At 38.5% G+C, this 24,655-nt stretch overlaps 1 protein-coding gene across 1 annotated transcript in view; it reads left to right on the forward strand.

Annotated features, from left to right (window-relative positions):
- Positions 1 to 24,655, forward strand: part of cadps2 (Ca++-dependent secretion activator 2) — a 602,458-nt gene that overhangs the window by 393,309 nt on the left and 184,494 nt on the right. Inside the window, exon 12 of the mRNA XM_048607831.1 lies at positions 16,135 to 16,322. Within this exon, the coding sequence (XP_048463788.1) occupies positions 16,135 to 16,322 (188 nt within the window). The remainder of the gene's footprint in view (positions 1 to 16,134; positions 16,323 to 24,655) is intronic.

Below are 24,655 nucleotides of genomic sequence, written 5' to 3' on the forward strand. Positions count from 1 at the left end.
TTTTCTGATGAAGGGTCTAGGCCCGAAATGTCAGCCTTCCTGCTCCTCTGATGCTGCTTGGCCTGCTGTGTTCATCCAGCTCTACACCTTGTTATCCACGACCAGAGAGTCTACTCCAGGACGCACCAGAAGTAAATATTGCATTTTCTTTGATACAGGTGCTATGAAACTTATTTTATTTTATCCGTTATCTTATTTACCAATGTAGGAATTTAGTTATTTAAAATAATTCAAATTAGAGGGTACAGGCATAACATTGAATTATTTTCTGAGAAAGCTTTTACAGAAACTAGCTCCAGCTTTAACATTGACTGCTATGGGAAACAGTACTTCACTTCGTCTTTTCATGTAGCTGGTGATTTTCAGGAATGCAACCCTGACTTTAAATCAAAAGGAGCTGTATATTCTGAAAGAATGGTGATCTGGAGATGTGTTAATGGAAGTGTTATGTTTCTGACAGAGTGCTGTATTTTATTTGGAGAGATCGTGAGCAAACTACATTTTTTTTCTAAATTGATGTGTGAGGAAACGGAGTGAGGGAAAAGAATTGACTAATCTCTACCTATTGGCTTATGTGCTGTGACCCTTGCCTTGCTTATGTTCTCTCATTTAACATTTCTGAGCACAGAATCTAGGCATTTAATAGATGTTTAACCCATGACCAACCTCGTTTAATCTTTCCTTTTACACCAAGAGCAGTCCATTCCTTATAGTCACTCATTCCAACAATTGATTTGAGATAAAGTTTGGATTTTGCTACAGGATTTGGATTTTGCTCCACTGACTCAGCTTGGCACATCATTTGTTCACTTTGGCAGGAACAAACTATGAAACGACTGATTGCAGAACTCTGTAGTACAGAAGGATCTGGGTGTCCTGGTATGTGAGTCATAAGTAGTTAGTATGGAAGTACGGTGGTGAGTGATTGGGAAGGCAAGCAAAATATTTATTGTAGGGGGAATTGAATATAAAAGTAGGAATTTTTTTTAACGTACACTTGTATAGGAATCAGTTCTATCACATCTACAGTACTGTGTTCAGTTTTAATCACCTTGTTTAAGAATGGGCATGATTGCAATGGAAGCAGTTGAGGGACATTCCTTAATTAATTCCTGGAATAAGGAATCTATCTTTTGAGAAGATGTTGAGTGTTTATTCATTGGAATTTAAAAGAATGAAAAGCAATCTTGTTGAAACATAAAAGATTCTTGAGGAATTCAACAGGATGAATGTTGAAAAGATCCCTTTGTGGGACAGACTAGAACTAATGGACACAGTTTGAAAATTAGGGGCGGCCCATCTAGAATGGAGTTGAGAATTTATGTCTCTCAGAGGCTTGTAACTTTGTGGACTCTCTTTCCCAGAGGTCGTGGAAATGGTTATTGATCTTGGAAATATTGGCTTTGTTTCTCTCTCCACGGGTGCTGAGTTTCCCCAGCACGTTTTGTTTTGATTCCGGATCTCCAACATCTGTAGGAGCTCGTTTTTACATATGGGAACCAAAGACAATCTAAATGGGCAGGAAAGTGAAGTTGAAGCCATAATCCAGCCATGGTCTTATTGAATAGTGGTTCAGTCTTGAGAGGCCAAATGACCTGCCCCCACTCGTAATTCTTACACTCATTGTTTGTCTTAACCTCATTGGCAGCTGGGCAGCCCTCTCCACTGCTCATGCACATCAACAGTTTTGCAACATCCACATGGCGCCTGCCAAACAAAACTAGTTCTTCAATTGACATCCTGTATGTCACTAGACCCCTCATGAAAATTGCGAGAGCAATTTGAGAGCTAATTTTCCAAAAGCTGACCGCCCTTTCCCTGGAGTCCTACTGATCTGAATGTATCATCATTTAGAGACACCCAGGGGAGCAGGGACAGAAACAGTATCCAACAACAAAGTATTTGAACTGTATCATGAGCAAATGGCCCTTAAGCATCCAAATCACAAGAAACCCAACTGAATTACATTCTAAGATGCATAGTCATAGATAGAACAGTATGTGACTTCTGTCAAACATCAATTTGGTGAATATATATCTTGAATTGAGCAAAGAATAACAAATAAATGTCTAGCGAATGACACACAAAACCCATACTCATTGTCCACAAATGCAACTTTAAAACAACTTAGTATTGTTGAACTCTAACAATCGACAGCATCTCAGTTCACCTCAAGTTTGTGATCAGTGCACCACATGCAATAAGTGGCATATATTGGACAACACTGGTCTGTGAGAGCTCAGTTTGAGTTGTCTAATATAGCTAATTTGATAGGTGGGTTCAATCCAAGTTTTCTGTAAGAATACATTTATGGAAGTTATTTTTGTAAGAATGTCAAATAGTATTAGCAGGATTTACTTAAAACACATGAGTATCTGCAGGTTTTGGAAGGTACGTTATAACTATAATTCGTTCTTTAAATGAAGGTACGAAGAAAGGCTAACTTCAGAGGGGTCTATACAGTTTTATTATTTGGTGTATCGTAATGATGCTGAGTGAGTGGGACATATTGTCCTCATTATTTATGTTTCTGGGGACATCATTTAGTAATGTGTACTTGTTAGCGTCAGTGTATTTTATACTTCTTAGGTCTTTCATTTCCTGTTGATGTGAATATATCTAGAGATTCTACTATGCATCTCTCAATGTCAGAGATTCTGATTTGTCCTGTAAATCTATTTACACAAGCATTTGTTTTATTTGCACATTCAATCGCCAGGTGTTAGCACTTTTCTCATCCAAAAACACAGTCATCCTGGATTTTCTTTTAAGTACTACAAGAGTGCAGGTGTTTCTACTTGCAACGTTTAAACTAATAGTTTTTTTTTCTGACATATTGTTCTTAATATTGATTATACTAATGAAGGCTGTGGATAGAGGGGAGCCTGTAGACGTGCTGTGCTTGGGATTTGCAGAAGGCATTTAACATCAGCCACATAAAAGGCTATTGTGCAAATTAGGAGCTCATGGTGTAATGTTAATGTATTGGCATGGATTAAAGCTTAACTGGCAGGCAAAAACAGTGAAAGTAGGTCTTTTCCTGATTGTCAGGATGTGATGAGTGCAGTCCCACAGTAGTCTGCGTTGGGGCCTCAGGTTTTTGCAGTTTATATCAAAGGCTTATATGTTGGGAACAAAGGCACCCGGTTATAATTTCTTCCAACCTCATCCATCAGGCAGAAAATACAAAAGCTTGAACAGATTCAAGAACAGCTTCTTCCTCACTGTTACTAAACTTCTGAATGGACCTCTCAAAATTTAAATTTAATGTTGATCTCGCACTTTGTGCATCTTCTCTGCAGCCATAACATTATATTCCTCACTCTGTTCTATTATCCTAATGCACTTTGTATGGTATGATCTGCCTGTACTGCATGCAACACAAAACGTTTCACTGTACCTAGTTACATGTGACAATAACAAATCAAATCAAAAGAAGAAAGCTGAATTTATAGATGACCCAAAGATAAGTAGCAAATTATCTTGTAAAGAGGACATAAGAAGGTTGTAAATATTGCAGATAGATTAACTGAATGGGCAAAAATCTGCAGTTGGAGTATGATGTGGGAAAATGTGAAGTAGTTCATTTCAGCAGCAAAGTTTTGGAAAACAAAAATGTTACTTAAATTGGGAATGACTGCAGAATTGCAAGGTGGAGAAGAATCTAGGTGGTCGAATGAAACTGAGATAAGAAGTTAGTATGCAAGTACAGCAAGTTAGTAAACAGACTAATAGATTACTATCCTTTATTATGAGAGGAATTGAACATATAAGTAAGGATGTTGTGCTTCAGTTATTTAGAGCATTGGTGAGATTAAATCTCAAATACTGCAGTTTTCTTTTCCTTATATAAGAAAGAATGCAAAATAATTTGAAGCAGTTTATTGAGGGTTTACTAGATTTTTAGCAGGAATGATCAGGTCATCTTATGAAGAAAGATTGGAGAAGAGTGAAGAGTGACGAGATTGAAGCACATGAAATTCTGAATGGTCTTGACAAGGTACACGTAGAAAGGATATTGCCACTTGTGGGTGAGTCCAGAATGAGGGAGCACTGTTTAAAATTAGGGGTTTCCCTTTCAGGACAGAGATTAGGAGACTTTATTAGCGATCACACAGTAATGCAACTTTGCAACTCTCTGCCTTAGAAAGGCAATGGAGTCAGTGTTGTTAAATATTTTGAGGGTTAAGGTAGATACATTCTTGTTAATTTACTGTAGCACTCCTCATTTGTTTGTTTTACTTTGATTGGAAGAAAGTTTATGCAGGAATTCTGAACAATACATTTAGAAACCGTTGTCTGATTAGATAATATCAACATGATTTTACAAAAGGCACATTCTATTTATCGAGTATTAAGAGTTTTTTGAGGATGTAGCTGATCGGGTAGATAACGGGGAACCAGTAAATGTGTTTGTTTGGATTTGCAGGAGTACAAGAATAAAGATGCTTTTCTCCAATTGTTACCTGTTTTGTGAGACCACACCTGGAGTAGTGCTTCTAGTTTTGGTGTCTAGGTTTAAAACAGATACATTGCGTTGCTGGTGATAGAGCAAACATTCACTCGACTGGTTCCTGGATGAAAGGGTTATGCAATGATGGGAGGTTGATTAGGTTAGATCTATATTCTCTGAGGTTCAGATGAATGAAAGGTGATCTTAATGAAACATACAAGATTCTGAAGGGGCTTGACAGCTAGACACAATGAAGTTGTCGGCCCTGGCTGGAAAATCTAGAACATGGAGAACAGTCACAGAACAAGGGGCTAAGGTAAGAAATCACTCCCATAGGGCATTGTAGAAGAACCATCATTGCCTATCTCAATGTTAAATATATTCAGAACTTTGGCCTATCATGGAATCAGGGGACCAGGTAAATTTGTGGTGTTGAAGCCAAAGATCAGCCATTATTGTACTGAAATAAGGAGCCAGCACCAAAGCCTACTCCTGCAACCACTCCCATTTCTTATATCCCTGCCATTAGTGATGCTGTTATTCAGCTAGTTTGGTTCACTGCTGAAAAATGATTGGACACAGTAAAGATGTGGGATCTGACAATATCACTTCTGTAGTTCTGAAGGCCTGTGCATCAGAATGAGCAGTTTCCTAACCTTGTTATTCCACTGTAACCATGACACTACCATCTGCCTGTCAGTGTGAAGGATCTCTTAAGGGTGTATTGCCCATAAAAGGATAAATATCATGCGACAAGTTACTCCCCAATTCAAATCTTTTCTGTTATTAGTGCATGGATCGTCAATAATGCCAATAAGCCACGTAACTCACATAAATGCAGTTCCCCTTCCACCACAATTCATCAACTTCAGATTTCATCATAGTCTTGATCCGGATATGAACACATGACATCAAAGGAGAGGTGAATGTGTCTACCCTCAGTGTTACAGCAGCATTTGTCTGTGTATGGATTAACATTTGCTGATGGAACTGAGGTTAAGGGAGTCAAAGTGCAAGCCTACCAGTGGCTAGAATCACACTTGATTTGCAAACTCAAGTTGTTGCAGTTATCAGATTCCAATCTTTGCAGCCTGGAAGATATAAATGCTTTCCAGAATTAGACTACACTTTCTGCATTGAATATCTATTTTCTAACTCCTCAAAGCTACTACTTACAAGTCAGGAAAAGAATGATTGAACACCTACCAGCTACCTGGATGGTTGTGTTCACAATATTAAGATGATTAACACCATCTTAATACAGCAATGCAGTAAATTGACTTCCTCTTCACTATTAGTGTATTGTGAGTGCTGCGTATACTACCTACAGGATTTCCACTGTAGCAACTCACCATGCTCAGCTTATGTTCTCTTCAACTTAGCAATAATTATGTAGAGATGTATGAGTAGAACTGTCAAGGGAACATCTTTACCATCAAATTTCCCTGCATATCACAGACCATTCTGACTACATTTATGACAATAATCATCACCTCTAGACTAAAACCCTGGAATTCCTGGCCAAACACTGTTGTATAAGGTAATGGTTCTAAAGGAGTCAATGTTCATGTAACATTGAGCTCCACCTAATCTGATGATTTCAAACAATCTTTGGGTGATGACAGTGAGTTCTGCGGTAGCCTTTGCAGGGAGCTGATGTATATAGTACAGCTCCTGAGAATCGTGCCTGATGTGAACTGTATTTGTTTCTATCATACAACAAGCAATCTTGTTAAATAAAAGAAGTGTCTTTGCTGTTTGGACTCACCAATGGTCTATCCTTTACCACTGATAATTGGACAGATCCTACACAAGCATAAAAGAGAATGAGTGGCAGCAACCAACCACCTCATCCATCTCTAGCCCAATACCACATGGTGACAGTGGTGGAAAATACCACAGCATACCCACAGGAGAATCAATTAAAATAAAGTCCACTGTTTGAGAAAGATAAATTACAACCTTCTCAGGGCAATGATTGTTGAACAGTGAACAGAAACCCTGTCAGGAGAGACCACATGTTTTGAAAAAAAATATTTTGGAGAATTTAGTTTGTGTAATTTTTTTCTTAGTGTAAATATTTGGCCTATTTTCTGACTTGCTTCCAAAAGAGGAATTCACTTGGTCGTCATATATGCTTCAATCATTGTTTTTCGAATCTATTTTAGCAGCTGCAGACACGTCCGAACTATAGTGTACAGTGTATCAGTGTTTAAAATAACAATAGGAGGCTGGGTGAAAAGAATAAGCATTCTGCTAAAACACAACCACACACATTAACAAACTAATTAACAGTGTTAACCTGAATTAGGAAATAGTTTCGAGTACAGTGAAGAGAAGATCTCAGTGTACATTCCTCAGAAAGTTTAGCAATGAGGTAAGGTCTAATCATTGTTCCTTGCAAAATTTAGTTTGTGTGTGCAGTGTTTTTCCAGTGTGTGGCCCTTCTAAATATCTTATGGGTGGCTCTGCATGTGTGATGTTTGTCCTAGAACAAGGTATGAGTGATGCCTTTCAGACTACTGTACATCTACATACTTACATAATTTAATGGGAATATTAGGTATAAACGTAGCTTGCTCACTGATTTTTGAGTAGTTTTATTCAATTTTATGAGGAATAGTCACTTGTTGAAAATCAAGAAAAAATGTTTGTATGTTAATATGATTGTGTATGTTTTTTTAATTGTGAATAAATATTTCTCCAAATTATCACTGTTTTTCATTTGCTATGTGTAATTAAATTGTGTACTTCATACTCGGAAGTGACAGGGTTTTTTCTTAGATGCTAATCAACCAGAAAAGTCTTAACAAAGGAATATATATATATTGATATAATTCAGGTGATGGATTTGCAGAAAAAAGGCTGTGTAACTTCAGCTATAGCTCAGGGAGAAATAAGGGGAAATATTTTTCCTAAGGGGACATATTCATTTATCAGAAATTGACTAAAGTAATGTTGACTACATATTTTTCTAGATTTAAGACAAAAGCTTTAACTCTGAGAAGTTCAGCACTGAGTGTTGTACATTGTTCAGTTAGCCACTGGAAAAACCTTGGGCAGATGCTAATGTGTTAGAAAGCAGTTGTGACTGATCTCTTGAACAGTTGAATTACGGAAGAAATCTTGTCCTTTCCACCCACCTCCTTTGCCCTAAACCTGTTGGGATTTGTATTTTTGGCAATATTCAAACTGTAATATAACAACACTCATGTATGTGACAGAAACAATGAGATGTAAGAGCTGCTCAGTCACTGAAACCAATTGTATCTCAATTCACAATGCACTATATATCATTCTCATCACATTTACACCAGACACTTAGTCATGTGGCAATGCATTTTGATATGACTGAAGTCAGAGCATTCCATTTTGTATTATTGTATCTAATATTAATAGATGGAAGGTAGGCAGTTTTTATCGAGTTGTACATTTGGTGATTACAATGCTTTTTATTTATTAGTCAGTGACAGAAGCATGGGAACGCTAGTCAGTGACAGAAGCCTGATCAACTGAGAGAGTCAGCTGATCCAATAGCAAATCATGATTTAAACCAAAGTGATTTTGTTCATTACCAATCAGTGAAGGATAGAATAGAATAGAATACCCTTTATTGTCACATGTACTCCAGTACAGGAGTACAGTGGAAAGTTTTTACAATGATTACCTTTACTGGTGCCATCATAGGTATAAGTACCTAGGTACAAATCTTACAGAGTAAATAAAAAGTGTTGTTACAGAGTAAAAGAGAATATAGATTAGTGTGGCCTTCGATAGAATAAAAATAGATAAAATTATTTTAGTTTTTGAAGTAGAAAAGTTAATTGTCTGGACCAGATGTGAGAAGTAACAATGGAAATTGAGAACATTGAGGCTGTAATCTCCCAATCCTCCTTGCATTTAGGGGAAGCATCAGAAAACTGGACTACTCAATGTTATACCGCTGTTATTTATAAAGGGGGATAAAGACAAAATGGCTAACTGTGGAGTAATCGGCTTTACATTGATGCCATGACAATATTTAGAGGAAATAATCTGGGATAAAATTAATTGACATTTAGAAGATCTGGGCTAATAAATGGAAGTTAGCCCTAATTAGTTAAATGCTATCCATGTTTGTCCAACTTAGAGTTATGGGGTTATACAGCACAGAAACAGAGCCTTTGGTCCAACTCATCCATGCTGACCAGATAGCTAAAACCAGTCTATCCCGTTAAGTTTTTTTGATGTAATGAGGATTGTCGGCAATGTTGTTGATGTCATGTGCATGGACTTTCAAAATGTGTTTAACAACATACCACACAATTCACTTCTTGGTTAAAGTCCATGGGATTTAATAGGCAATTGCATATGTATACAAGATTGGTTAAGGAACAGAAAATACATAGTAGTGGTTACACTGGATTGAGGTACATAGTGGTTTATTAGAACTACTCATCTATATTATGATGTGTACTTGGATACAAAGCACATATAATTAAAATTTGTAGACAGCACAAAACTCTGAAATGTAGGCATTGATAAGAATGATAGTAACAGCCTTCAGAAAGTTTTAAGCATCATGGTGTAATGGGTGAATATATGCCATGTGAAACGTAGCACGAACAACTGAATAATAGCTTTTGGTATGGAAAGTCGGGAGAGAGAATGAGCTAAATGTTTCAATTTTAGAGGGGCTGCAATAATATGGAGACCTTGGGCTACATATATAAATCCTTGAAGGTGAAGGGATAACTTTAAATACATATTTAAAAAACATGTATGTAATTATTAATGGGAAAATATTGTACAGAAGAAAAGAGGTTATGCTAAACCTTTATAGAATACGTGGACCTCAATTCCAGGTTAAATTCTGGGCATCATACTTGCAGGAAGGATGCCAAAGCCTGAAAAACGATGTGTTAGAGATTCGTCAAAACGGTTCCAGAGATGAGGGACTTACGTTATTTAGAAACTGAAGAAACTGTCTTCTGTTGTTATTTCAAAATTGTGAAAAGTCTAGTCCGAGGTTCCAGTGTAATATGGAGGGAGTGCTGTATTTCAAACAAGACATTCCATTCAGGCCCGGGCTCTCTCCTCTGTTGAATGTAGAAGATCCTATAGCACTATTTCAAAGAAGAACTGGTCAATTCTGTGAGTAAATACTTATCCCTTTGCTGATAATCTGGGTCATTATTGCAATAATGGTTGTTGGACCTTGCGCAAGTTGATTACATGTTTCCCACATTGCAACAGTGAGCTCATTGGCTGCAAAGCTTCAGGACATTACGAGATTGTGAAAGGTGACATACAAGTGATATTTCTGAAGTATAAGTCATTATTGACCATGAGCATCTATATATAGATATATAACATAGTGAACAGAATGGGCCAAAGAGGACTGAATAGCAGAACCTCTATATTCAACCCAAAGCCCACTTGGAGGACACCAGAGTTTACCTGGTTCTCCGCTCCATCCCAACATCTCCCCATCCACAATTGCTGATTAAGTGCAGCAAAGGCTGGAAGATGTCATTTTTGGCTATTTCAGTAGGAAAATATTGGGTTCTTGGTAGGAAAGCTGTCTGCCTGCCTTCCCATTGTGTACAAGATGGTAGGGCATCACGAAAAAGATTGCCTGTCAGTCCATCCCACAATCCCACCCCCCCACCGAAGAGACAGTAAAATCCAGTCTGGTGTCTCACTTGTTATATCAGGCCTGATAACCTAGTTATGTCCTCTAGGCTTGTTGAGCCATCCTCGACCCTGGGTCAAGCTCAGACCAATTGTAAAAAGCCATACCATCATGTTGGCTGAGGTCAAACAATTCAACACAAACTACAGAATGAACGTGAGATTGTCCTGATTTGTATGATTTAGCTAAATAGAACCCTTGGAGAATATGAACTAATTGAATTCATTATAGATCTTACTGTCTCATAAACACTTCTGCAGATGCATTCTTCTCCTCATTATATAACATGTACATTTTATAGTGTGGTTTGTTCCATGTTTGGCCTGTTTCTCTCCAGTGTCAATCATCAATGTTACATTGTTGATCCCAGTGTCATTACTGATTTGTTACACCATTATCAGGAGATCACTCTTAACCGATTTCTGTTTGTATGTTAGCTCTGTAGGAAATTTTGGATTTCATCTGACTTTATGAACAGTTGAACAGGATTATCTGCTAATGTTGTTAAATGTTAATGAAACAGCATTCACTGAACAGCAGGATGTTTGCATTAATATATTTACAAGTAAACATAGCAAATACGTTGTTCTTTTCATTAACTTACTGGGTAGTCTCATGAAGTTTCTTCCTATTTTGTGATGTTTTTATGTATATATTCCAGGGAGCAAGGTAGCTGTATTTCTGATCTTACCTACACTGAAACCTGTTGTGATTGTTTTTGTAATAATGGACAAATGAGCAAACATACCAAGGTCTAAACATTATTTCATCATTAACATGGGATGAAAATGTTTGCATCTTTCCTATACTAAAACTGTCATTTCTGAATGACAGTACAATAGGGACTGTGCAGTCAAATAGAGTAAGTAAATCCAGGCACTGACTCTTCATTTATTAAGTTTTCAGTCTCAGTAATGTTTTTGGAGAGAAAAGTGCAGGACAGGAAAAACATTGATTCTCTTGTCTGGCAATGATGGAAACCTGTTTGAGTGCTTTGTCCTGTGCTGTTGCTGCACTGATCGTAGTAATTGATTCAAGAGTGACATTTGCAAGAGTCCTAGAAATGACTTGCTTGAGTGAGGGAATATTGCAATGAATAATTAGTGAGGTATCAATTTAAAATTATCATTAAAAGGACGAGATAGCTTTTGTGAAATCACATCACAAAGGGACATGGAATGCTTTGACACTGGAACTTACTTAGGTGGAGATTATTGCATGTTTTAAGAGAAAGATTACTAAAGACAGAAAGAAAAGGGATATCCTGGACTCGAAGAGGAAGACAGTGGGTTTAGTTTTGGATTGGTCTAACAAAAAGCCAGGATAGGCCCAATAAATTGAATGGTCTCCTGATTTTACTGTTAACATCTACAGTTTCCCTTTGGCTTTTATTTCTGCTTTGCTTTGAAAGGTGGATGAGCTAAGTATGGGTCCTTTACAAACCTTTATGAACTGATTTGCCAGGTTCCTGAGACAGAAGGACATTACACATATCTGGAATAGAGGATTTTATTTTTTTTAAAATGCTTAATTATGTGGCATAAAAAATCATTTCCTGAGCTTGACCTGTTGTTACAGAGTTGGAACAGACTTCTCAGGATTTCTTCTAGAAATTGACCACTTTTTAATTGGATTATTCACCACTGGGGAGGGTGGCGTGCACATTTGTTCTATCAAATAAACAAAGCTTGCATTTTTAGGCCGGATGGGGTTTTTTTCTTGCTCATTTTGTATGTTTGTAAGGCCCATATCCAGGTTATTTTGTAGAGGTAAAATGATTTACTTCCTGACATTCAGTCAGTAATTTTACCGCATCTCAGTCTTAGAGGTTTGGCTTGCAAATTTTATAAAACAGCAAGGGCCAATTGTAATGAAATGTCTTTGGTTTTGGTGGAAACCGGAGTGTGTTCCCAGTCAGGTGGAAGGTATAACAGACAATAACACAAATATCGTACTTCACATTAGCAGCTCTCCTACTACCTAGTCAGAATATTGTGAGCTCAAGACCTATTCCGAAGACCAAGCATGTATTCTAAGCTGTGCAGCACCTACAGACTGCTGCACTGTTGGAGATGCTGTCTTTTGAATGAAATGTTAGACCTGATCCCCATCTCTTCCATCAATTGAACACATGCCATCTCTTGCCACTATTTCAAAGAAGTACAGAAAAATCTCCCCTGACTAATATTTATCTGTCTCCTAACATGTTATCTGACCATTAGCACTTTACTGTTTGTGGGGCTTCCATCTACAAATTGACTGCAGTTTTGCCTACATTCCCACAGGGACCATACTTCAAAAATGCTTTAGCTGCAATGTGTTTTCAGGCATTCTGAGGTCAAAGAAGCAGCAGTATGTATTGCATGAAATGTGTTGCTTTTATCATTTTGTTTTTCGGTGCATAGAGCATAGATTGTTTGAAGCAGCAGGCAAAGTGGCCTCTTGTACACATGTGCGCAGTCTTCAATGTTTTGTTCCTCCTTCCAATTCTCTCGAATTGATATTTTAAAATTATTTTTGAACTTAAGTGGTAGCATAACCATAGAGAGGAGCTATCATGTAAGCATCAACTGACCATTCAGCAAATAACCTTTCTTAGTTCTGTGGCACACCACGCTCATGTACTTTTAAAAATAGGTCCTTTCAAATGCAGTTCAGCACTCAGTTGAATGATTTGACACAAGAATCAACCTTCTCTTAAAGACTTGAACATTGAAAGTTCCTAATTCAATACTTTCCTGCAGAAAATTTAATGAAAAAATGTGTTCTTTCTCTTCTGCTGCCCTTGGCATATAAGGAGAGAGATAATAGAGGTTGCTTTATTGATTTGGTGTGTGAGTCGATTGTGTTTTTCCTCAATATGAATTGCTTCCATAGCACAATTAAGGGTCCAACTAGAAATACACTATTAATGGCATGTGGACCTCAGCATTGTGAATAATGACTCTCGCACATTCTGTGTCCTTGCCTCTTTTGTATCGAGTATAAGGCTTATGATGCTTACTTGTCATTTTCTTGTCATTGTAATCCATTTTCGGGTTTGTCAAGGCTTGGGTTCATTACATAAAGTAGGCAGTGTTTGCAAAAAATAAGTGATTAAACCGAATATTGAAGTCACTCTGAATTATCGAAACTTCATACTCAAGGAACAAAAGTAGTTCTGAAATGTTTTTGCATTTTTCCGTAATCTTCAAGTATATGTTGAGATAACATTGTAGTGATCAAGATGTTTAAGGTACCCTTGTTGGCATTCTCACAAGACCTTATGTGCAATCTAAAATAGAACAGAAACTGATTATTGTCAGCACTTTCTCCCAACAATATTGAATCCTGGAAATAATGTCAGGTTATTTCACCACTCTGTTTGTAGTCCTTGATGTCGCAGATTGTCATTATTTTTGGTATTCACATTCCATGATTGTGTCCATTTATAATTGCAACAGCATGTTTATCGGCTGTACAATATTGGGATATTCCAAGGTCAAAAAAAGCATTGTTAAATAAAATATTTTAATGCTGCATTATCAAATTTCAAATTTATTTATTTTTAATTCTTTTGCAGGATGTGTATAATGTTGGACAATCCACCATTAATTGCCCATCCATAATGACTATTGAGAATGTGGTGGTGAATCCCTTCAGTCAGTGGTGGGTAGGTGCACTCATAGTGCTGTTAGGGAGGAAATTCCAGGGTTTTAACCCAGCAACAGTGAAGGATGGGGGATATAGTTCCATGTCAGGATGGTGGATGGCTTGGATGGGATTTTGCAGGTGGTTCCCACGCCATCTGCTGCCCTTGTCTTCCTAGAGGGTAATAGTTGCAGGTTTGGAATGTGCTGTTGAATAAACCATGCTGAATGATGGGGGTTTACTTTACTGACTTTGGCGCCCGGGCACTTGTATTTCGACGTCCTCTCTCGGGACGCAGAGTTGAGTTGACAGGTATTTAGATGTCCAGTTTGATAGGAGTGTTCCCAACTCTCGTGAATGTTGTTCATTGGTTAGCACTGCTGCCTCACAGCACCAGGAACCTGAGATTGATTCCACCCTCGGGCGACTGTCTGTGTGGAGTTTGCATATTCTCCCTATGTCTGCATGGGTTTCCGTCGGGTGCTCCGGTTTCCTCCCACAGTCCAAAGATGTGCAAGTTAGGTAGATTGGCCATGCTAAATTACCCATAGTGTTCAGAGATGCGTAGGTTAGGTGCATTAGCCATGGGAAATACAGGGATGGGGCAGGGAATGGGTCTGGGTGGAATGCTGTTCGGACGTTTGGTGTGGACTTGTTGGGCCGAATAGCCTGTTTCCACGCTGTGCAGATTTTATATATAAATGGCTCCCTGGAACATTTACAAAATTAGTAGATATCACAAGAATAAGTGATATTCCTACCTTTTTTGAAATGAATGCCTCTATCAATGTAACTGCATCAGTTATTTAAATTTTTGAAACTAAGTTACTACTTGGCTTTTAAAAATAAACTAAACCCCTTCGTAGAGTCTTTTATAAAGTGCATTTTTTTCTGATAAAACAATGCTGATAATATCACTTAGTCAGTAAAACGTGGTGCCTCCATCTGGTAGATTTAGCATTCATTGTTCTTACTGGTAAGTTGACACACTGCACAGGCAGTGTAGTGTGTGTTGACCCTGCTGTTGCAGGAATCACGTTTGCTGTTGCTAATGTTGTCTCATTTGCTGGTGATGTTGTTCATGTTGTCTCCCTGGATAGTGATGTCTCCAGTGTCCATGGTCAACACAGTATGAAGCTGGAGGAACACAGCAGGTCAGGCAGCATCAGAGGAATAGGAAGGTCGACATTTTGGCTCGGAACCCTTCACAGAACTCTGTTTACTGTTTACATCATGTTTGTTCACTGTCGCTGGGGCAAAAAATTCCTCTCTAACAGCACTGCAGGTGTCCCTACACTCCAAATTCCACAGCAGCTTAAGAAGGAAGCTCACCATTACCTTCTCATGGTAATTAAGGAAGGACAATAAATACTGACTTAGGCAGTGGCACTCATATATGAACAATAAAAAAACTACTGGAGAGTGCAATCTTACAAAACATTTCTGGTTAGATGCTAAACAGTATTATGAATTGTAGCAGTGACTGTTCAGAAACATTGATACTATTTGCAAGGCAATTGACCAGTTCTAATGTGAAGCAATAAATATATAAATCAGCCCTGTACAGATAGGCTTTTTTTTTATCTTGATCATGAAAAATATTGACATTTGGGCCAACTTTATTTACCAATTGAGAAGACTTGTTTTACTATGAGTTTCTTGCTGATGCAGTGCAAGATTTTCAACTTTGATTGTTAAAGAGATTCATCTGACTATTTTATGATCACTGTACTAAGCAGAAGCTAAGGACAATTTTGCACATTGTCGTGTTCATGCAGGAAACAGTTGGTTATTTGCAATTAATGTATTTGAGCCCCAAATTGTCATAGTGCTACATATTTTGTCCGTTATTGTCGGTCCATTGTTTTTGTTAAGATTTCTTTCCTTTATTTCATGTTAATGATTAAAATAAAATAAACACGATCATTTAGAATTTATTATAGCAATCAAAGTATTTGGCTAATAGGCAAATTCAGACACTGGATCTCTCCTTCAGCTAGTTCCATGTTCTGCCAGCCCCTAACCAAGCCTTGAGGCTACATGCAATACCTCTCTAAGCTGGTCACATTGTATTTGAGTTATGCCTGTCATCAACAAGAATAACATTCTTGCTATTCCTGCTGAAAAGAGGGTTCATATTGCTTGTGTTGAAAGAAAAAAAAATTAAATGATAAGGAAACAAAATGTTATTATCAGTTCTGCTGTGACCCTCAGCCAGTCAAAAGCATTCAAGAAAATGCTTTAATTATTGTACTTTTCATATTGAGATTATTCTATTGAAATATGAGATTCCAGACTTAAGATACAGCTAAATTGAAAACGGCTGAGATTAATTCTCGACTTTTACAATTAAATTCTGTTCTGTTTACCTTCTTAGGGTTGGTTCAGTCCTGGGCAAGTTTTTGTTCTCGATGAATATTGTTCCCGTTATGGTCTGCGAGGATGTCATCGGCATCTCTGCTATCTCAAGGAGCTGATAGAACGTGCAGAAGGTGGCACAATGATCGATCCAACTCTACTGCATTACAGCTTTGCTTTCTGTGCCTCTCACGTCCATGGCAACAGGTGATTTTTTTTAAACGAAAAATCAATAGCAAAGACAAATGATTGTGCGCAAATAAAAAAAAAGACAAATACAGTCCAATAAGCAGGGTGCTTGTTCCCCTTGCAGAGAGCACCAAATTGAACAAGCAGCTTGTTCTACATTAAAGTCCTCCCCATTTCCTCACCTGATCACTGTTTCCTGATTTACTTAATTCTTGTTTATGCTGTTTTGGTGATCTTTATTCAGAGACTTCATGGTCCTTTTCAGTGATTTCTCAAAACTAAGATACATAAAGTTCACTGAAAGTAAGAGAAAACAGTGCAAAGTAATTTTAGTTAATTAGTTGGTTAACTGAGGAAACTAGTTTAAACTTTTTTTTTCTGTATCTGAAGCTGAGCTAACATAGAACATTTATATACAGGTATCTCAGTGCCACTTAACACTGAATATGACTTGGACAGAGCACTGGGAGCTGGATGAGTGAAGGGAATCTTAATGTCTTTCAAAAAATTTACTTTTGCTTGCATTCCACATTTAACACAACAGAAATTTACTGCTCAAATTCTTCCAGACCAAAGCAAGGATGTACAAACTCTTCATGGAAGAGCTGAAATTAATTAGTTAAGGAAAGTAATCTTTTTAATCTGATTGTCCCATAGACAGTTTGACTGCATCAATATGATTCCCTACTGAGAGTCCATTATGAGGCTGCAATTCACTGCACAATGACAAGTGACGTTCCGACCATACAGGTTATTAGATCTCTTAGTGAGGGACTCTTCAACGTCAACAGAAAGCACTCTTGCTTTGCCTGCAATTGCAAATCAAGACCAAAATTATATAAGATGGTATAAATATTTTGAGGAGATTTTTAAGAGGGAAGAATTGGGATTATGTGAGTTTAGAAATTATGGACTGATCCTTGCAGTGCTAAAATTGAGAAATAGCCATTGCTGGGACTACAGGCAATCCCTGGAGTTGAAGAAATTAGTGACTTCTGCCTTTGGACAAGTCGTGTGACGTCGCGCGTGTGTGCGCGCACGTTTGTGTGTGTGTCACAGCACACACATACAGTTGTACTGGCCAGCCTTTGAGTGGCCAGTCCTTAATCACTTAAGGACCCCAATACACCCAAGGGCAGGCACACTTGCTGGCGCATTTCCCACCCGCTGTTTAATGGAAGACAGTTTCGGTGGGGGGTGGTGGGACCTTTTGGGGGATCAAGGAACTGTGAAATTCACTCATTTGAATCCTGAAATGGGTAGCAATGAAATAATAAGGATTGATAACACAAAGCAGCCTCATCCTGATGGCCAAAAAGGGTGTATGGTTGATGAAACTGTTAGAAAGGGAAAGCAACAACATAGATTTCGGGCAAGGATTTTGCATCTGAAAGCCACCATCAGTCTTCCTTTCCTGTGACCCTCACTCCATGGTAAGAAGGTAGATATCACTTGCCTTCATGTTCTAGAATACTACAAATAAGTAGACATCAAGAAGTTGTCTTTAGAGCACTGAAGTTTCCTGGCCTCAGACTGGCATTTGGTGATGAGGAAGGGCAGTACTGAAACCATCCAATAAGCCAAGGAATGTGCCCGTGCTGACTTGTCAGCTCCTATCAAGCTGATTGGTACACGATCACATACCCATCATCGCAAAAAGGGCAAATCTCAACCTGCCATTTTTACATTCATTTATTTTAATGAACACAACGTTGTGGCAAATGGCTACACCAGCCCCCAGTCTACACTCTTGACAGGCTCACCTCAGCCTGGCTGGGCTCTCCACCATCAGTATAGCAATATACAGAAAAGCAGCCCAAATATTCAGTCATCACCGAGGGCCCACAACCAGTGGTGTGCTGCAAGGATCGGTGCTGGTTCTGCTGCTTTTTGTCTTTTATGTAAGTGATTTGGATGTGAACATGGGAAGTATGGTTAGTAAGTTTGGAGATGACACCAACATTGATGGTTTGGTGTTCAGTGAAGAAGGTTACCTCAGAGCACAATGAGATGTTGACCAGATGGGCCAATGGGCCGAAAAGTTGCAGATGGGGTTTAATTTAAATAAATGTTAGGTGTTGCATTTTCATAGGTCAAATCAGGGCAGGACTTATGCAGTTAGTGGTATGGCCCTTGGGAATGTTGCTGCACAAAGAAACTTAGAGGTGCAGGTGGATACTTCCTTGAAAGTGGAGTCGCAGGTAGACAGGGTGGTGAAGAAGGCATTTGACATGCTTGCCTTCGTTGGTCAGTGCATTGAGTTTGGAAGTTGGGATGTCATGTTGTGCCCATACAGGACATTGGTTAGAACACTTTTAGAATAATGTGATCAATTCTGGTCTCCCTGCTATGTGAAAGATGTTGTGAAACTTGAAAGGGTTCAGAAAAGATTTACGAGGATTTGGCCGGGATTGGAGGATTTGAGCTATAGGGAGCGGCTGAATAGACTGGAGCTATTTTCCCTGGAGCATCGGAGGCTGAGGGGTGACCTTATAGAGGTTTATAAAATCATGAGGGACATGGATAGGGTGAATGTACAAGGTCTTTTTTCCAGGGTAGAGGAATCCAAAACTAGAGGGCACAGGTTTAAGGTAGGAGGGGAAAGATGTAAAAGAGACCTGAGCAGCAACCTTTTCACAGAGAGGGTGGAGCATGTATGGCACAACCTGCCAGGGAAAATAGTGGAGGCAGGTACAATTACAGGAGTTAAAAGGCTTTTGGATGGGTAGATGAATGGGAAGTGTTTAGAGGGATATGGGCCAATTGTTGACAAATGGGACCTAGATCAGTTTAGGATATTTAATTGGCACTGATGAGTAGGACAGAAGGGTCTGTTTCTGCGCTGTATGTCTCTATGACTCTGTTGTATTGCAATGAAGATGTTTACAAAGTTGCATGGTTCTGACAGTGCTGTTGCCTATATTGTAACAATGGCAACACTTCAAAGGTGCTTTACAGACTGGAGATTTGGGATATCCTGTGGTTGGGGAAGGTGCTATATAAGTGCAAGATTTTCTTCCTTTGTTTTCATCAAAAATGTTTATTTCAACTTAAATTCTCCAACCTTTCTCTTCCAGTTAAAGGATCAGATACAAACCTCTGTGGGCACTGGAAATAATTTTCCCTTTGTAAATAATACAACCGTGTATCATAGTTTCCATTACAGAAAGGTGGGTCGCCTTATAAGATATGACGGCACTTGCCTGAGCAGCTATCAAAATCAATGGCCAAAGTGACAAGTTCCCAACCGTTTACTGATACTTGTTTCAAGTGAAGGTCGTCAAAAGTGACATCCTCCTGGCTCACCTTTCTCACATGTCGTCTCACATAGCCTTAATTGGCTCCTGACAAGTGTAACTTAGAATTGTCACCCACTCAAATGAGCTTGAATACGACAGAATCCACCAGCATCTCAGCACTGACTCCAATGCACTCTGACAACTCATGAGCAGAGTGAACATTAGTCAGGAATTACTATCTCACGTCTGTCATTGAACTGAAAGGAGATGACACGCTGCCATCTTGTCTGCACAGGGATATCAAGGGGATGTTACTCACTAATTCATGTCATATTTATCACATTGTATTGATATACTACTCAGATCTTTTTGCTCTGATAATATCACTTCTGTGCTCTCTGAGAAGGGTTTCAACCTTGTCAATCTGCCTTGACCAAGCCAGTTAACAGAATTATATTCTTCTGTTTGTTTTAAAAAAAAACTTTCCAATTTGTGATCATTTTTATTATTAAATGGTGACAGAACTGTTCTTCCAGCAATGAATACGTAACTTAAAGATACATTTGTAACACTAACCAGTTAACCTAGTGTGACCCCCTCAGAAGCTTGATCATGGTTATTCTGACAAGGTGACTTACATCCACTCCACTGGGATGTTTCAAACAGTCAGTACTTTGCTGTAAGATTCTAAGATGTGCAGTGAAGCTGTGTGTGAGGGATGATGAGATGTGACTGCTACCAATGCTTTGTCTAAATCTGCATGAATTGTTTCACATTTATTCAGCAGTGTTTATCCAAGCATCGCGATTGAAGTCAAAGAAACAGTACTCACTTATAACTAACAATGACTTTCTTGTTATGAAATACTAAGATTTTTTAAAGATGGTTTTGACCATAATCTGATTAAACTTTTATTTTAACATGAGAAAATAAGTTGAAAGGATGAGCCTTTTAAGTCACAGAGTCAGACAGCACGGAAACAGATCCTTCGGTCCAACCAGTCTATGCCGACCATGATGCCAAACTAAACGGGTCCCACCTACTTGCGCTTGGCCCAGAGCCCTCCAAACCTTTCTTATTCATGTACATATTTAAATGGCTTTTAAACATTGTAACCACCTGCATCCACCACTTCCTCTGGAAGTTCATTCCACACATGAACCACTCTCTGTGTAAAAAAAGAAATTACCCCATCCCTTTTTTTAAATCTTTTCCCTTTCACCTTACAAATATGCCCCCTAGTCTTGAAATCTTTAAAGAAAAAAAATCTGCCATTCATCTTTCTCTACCTCTTGTAATTTCTCAACCTCTATAAGGTCACCCTTCCACCTCCTACATTTCAGTGAAAAAATGTCCCAGCCTGTCCAGCTTCTCCTGGCAACATCCTGGTAGATCTCTCCTGAACCCACTCCAGTTTAATAATATCCATCCTGTAACAGGGTGACCAGAACTAGACACAGTACTCCAGAAGAGGCCTCACCAACATCTTGTATAGCCTCAACATGACATCCCAACTCTTATACTCAAAGGTCTGAGCAATGAAGACAAATGAGTTAAACACCTTAACCACCCTATCTATATATAATGCAAACTTCAAGGAATTATATACCAGTACGCTAAGTGTCTCTGTTCTACAACACTACCCAGGGCTCTCCCATTAATTGTGTATGTCCTGCATTATTTGTTTTACCGAAATGCAATACCTCAAATTTATCCAAATTAAGATCCATCTGCCACTCTTCAGCCCATTGACCTATTGAAGACTTCTTTGGTGCCCAAATTACCTGACCTCTAAATGGGTGTTTTGCAATATTATGTAATGTTGTCAGAAAATATATGCTTTCCTGTTTTCCAGATGTGGTAACTTGGTGCAACTTTTGATCCCCTTTGTTTTTCCAGTGTTTTTTAACCCTTTTCTTGGGTTAGGAATCGATGATTGCAGCAACCGTCCAACATGTCACTCATATACCCATAGTCCAACTCAGACAAGCATCCCTAGTTCACAGGTGTGCCTAAAAGCAAAGGCCAGAAGGCTTCCTGCCTCTGGGGGATGTCATGTTCATGTTCAATGCAATGTTCTCATCTTTTCAGGAATCACTGAGCAGAGATTGGGAGCTAGATGCCTTCCTCCTTACAGCACAGGGAAGGTTAGGCCAATTGTGCATCTCTGATTGAGGTCAGCTAAATCAAATTGGGAGTCAAACCTGCCTTTCTGCACACTTTTTACCAAATCAATTTGTGCCTTTAGGAGCTCATTGGGTTACTGTATGCACCATCTCACAACAGAAATTGAAGTATCAATGCTTGGGAGGAGCTTGTGTTGTGAGTAATTTAGTCAACAGCACTTCTCTCCAGATTCATATGAAAAAGTGCCAGACCTTTACTCTCCACCTCCCCCTGATTCCCCTCCGTATGAGACTCCATTTGACATCTTACTGTACAGTATACCTTTCATTTGCTGTCTCAACCTCTTCCCAGTCATTCTGACAACCAAATAAATTGTTTATTTTGGTAATGGTCTGAATTTCAAACTAATATCTTTGATTAGATAACTGATTGTTATCAGTGATATTTTCAAAAAACAGAAATATATTAAATATTATTTGATTAAGTATGTTGGGCCAGATTTTGCAATAGGAATAATCAAGAGGATATCAGCACTCACTGTCATTAGGGAAATATATAAAACTGCAGCATCTAGTGCCTGCACTTGCACAGTTAAAATCAGGAAGTTGCTTTCCACACTGCAAAGCTCCTCCGGAAACTTGGTATATCACTGAGAGACTTTAATCACAGTCAGCTCATGTTGTCCACATTGGTCATCAAATAACTTATCTAGTCAAATTTTCTAGGACTTCGCACGTAACCTTCTATGCTATGATGTTCCAGGTGTTCATTTGCAAACTATTTGGACTGGTTGGATCAAAGGGTTTGTTTCCACGCTGTAAGTCTCTATGACTCTATGATTTAAATGTTATGATAGTTCTGGTCTCTAATAGACTTTCAGGCAGGCCTTGCCATCTAGATGAAAATAGAAGTCTTTCTTAAACCTCTGGTCTTTGTCTTAAATCTAAGCACCTGACTATTGATCCTTCTATTAAGAGAAAATTTTCTTCTTCTCGATCTTAACTCTGCTCCTGATGACTTTGTACACCTCAATCATGTTCAACTTTGTTCTTTTCTGAAATGACCTTAACTCTTACTGGTTTATAGTCACTATCACCAAAATGCTCCCCCACTGACACTTCAACCTCTTACCCAGTTTCATTTCCTAAAAATACAAGAACACTGTACATTGAAATCTATACAATGACTTGAGCTTATGGGGATAATGTTAATTAAACACAGCAGAGGATAGTTATTGCTGATGCATTCAGGTGCAAGTGAATTCAGTGCTCTTGTGGTGCAAAGGTAGTGCCCCTGTCTTTGAGCCAGGAGGTCTGGGTTCAAGTCCCACCTGCTCCACAGGTGTGCAATAAAATCTCTGAACAGGTTGATCAGAAAATATCTCATGTATAAGTGAATCACATAGGATGCATTATACTGCCAAACCTGAAAATTTACTTTTGCTGATATGAAGTCTCTCTCTGCAGACTTTCATATACTTAAAGATTCAAAAAGTTTTCTTACTTCCATTTGCTTCATCCCACATTTCATTCAATCTTTCTCTCCTTCTCTTCACTTTCCATTCAATAAATTAAGCATTCTCTTTCGACATTTCTTTACATAGACAGTGGGCTGGATATTAACAGGGCTGTGGTAGGGATGCAGGTTTGAATGGGCTGGAATTACCTACATGCTGTAGCACCCTAACAGAGCATATATGTTTCCCACCTGGAAGTTAGCCTCACTGGTAAGCTTAGCTTCCAGTCAGGCAGGGAAGACTCTAGACCAGATAGGTCCAAAGAAAGAGTTGGGAGAGCAGTTAGGGGTCAACCCCAGAGGCATTCAGTCTCTGCCCAAGGTGAAGGTTGAGGGTCTCATTACCCAATCCAAACATCCTTGTATGAGGATATTTTTCATTATTGTCACCATTAGGATGTTTAAGGGAAAATTTGTGGGCTGACAATGCAGGAGCTGATTAAGACTAAAAGCGAGCCAGTGGACCAGAATATAATCTAAAGAAATTGGTTGTTAATACAAGGACATATCATTATACAGCTGAATGCTTTTTCTCACATTTTCTCTATGCCAATAAACACTTTCAATAATGATGTTTGAAATATGATCAAAAGGGTTTTTATCTCATGTTTCTGTCTCACTAACTAGTAGCCTTCATGTGCGGTTAGTGGCAAAAATGCTTTTATTTATTCACTCATGGAATGTGGTGTTACTGCTTGGGGCAGCATTTATTGCCCATCCATAGGTGTCCTTGAGAAAGTGACAATGCACTGCCTGATTGAACAAGGAATCTTCATGAACTGCAAGCTTCTTTTCCCTCTTTACTGGTGTTACGGTCTACCTACAACACATATTCTGCAGCAGTTCAAGAAGATACAGGGGAGGTCTTAGCACCCATGTATTCTACCAGAGTCATTATCCTCGGAAAGGCAGAAAATTAATAAAGAAAATTTCTTCAAAATTATAAAAGCTAAAATTAACGTTTCATATGGCGTTATCACTGGCATCTCTAATGCTGAACTGTTCAACATCTCCACTTGTAATTGCTCCAACATTGAAGGTCTTACCTTTTGTTGCCAAGGCCCTAATTTCTGAAATTTTCTTCCTAAAAACTATCCTTTTTCTACTCTCCAGATCTTAAAACCTGCTTCTTGAATCCAGCTTTTCTGAATATCCCCTTCTGAGGTTCAGTGTCACATTTTGTTTGCCAGTACTCTTGTAGAGCACCTTAGGTCATTTTACTGTGTTAAGTCAAAGAAGTTGTGTATTCTCAGTGGTCATATTCAGAATTGAACTGTAGTATTTAAAAATAAATCTGATTTATGATCAGTGTTCCTTGATGTAGCAAAAGCTCATTAAGCAAACTGAATGTGCTTACTATATTTAAGTTTTTTTTTTCCATTCCATTTTGTGAAAGTTTTCATAATGAATATTTTGGTATTTTTCTGTCAACTTATGGAAATCACTACCCGAAAGTTTAGCACTCCTCCG

This window comes from Rhincodon typus, chromosome 18 (genome assembly GCF_021869965.1).
Source record: "Rhincodon typus isolate 14 chromosome 18, sRhiTyp1.1, whole genome shotgun sequence".
Lineage (NCBI taxonomy): Eukaryota > Metazoa > Chordata > Chondrichthyes > Orectolobiformes > Rhincodontidae > Rhincodon > Rhincodon typus.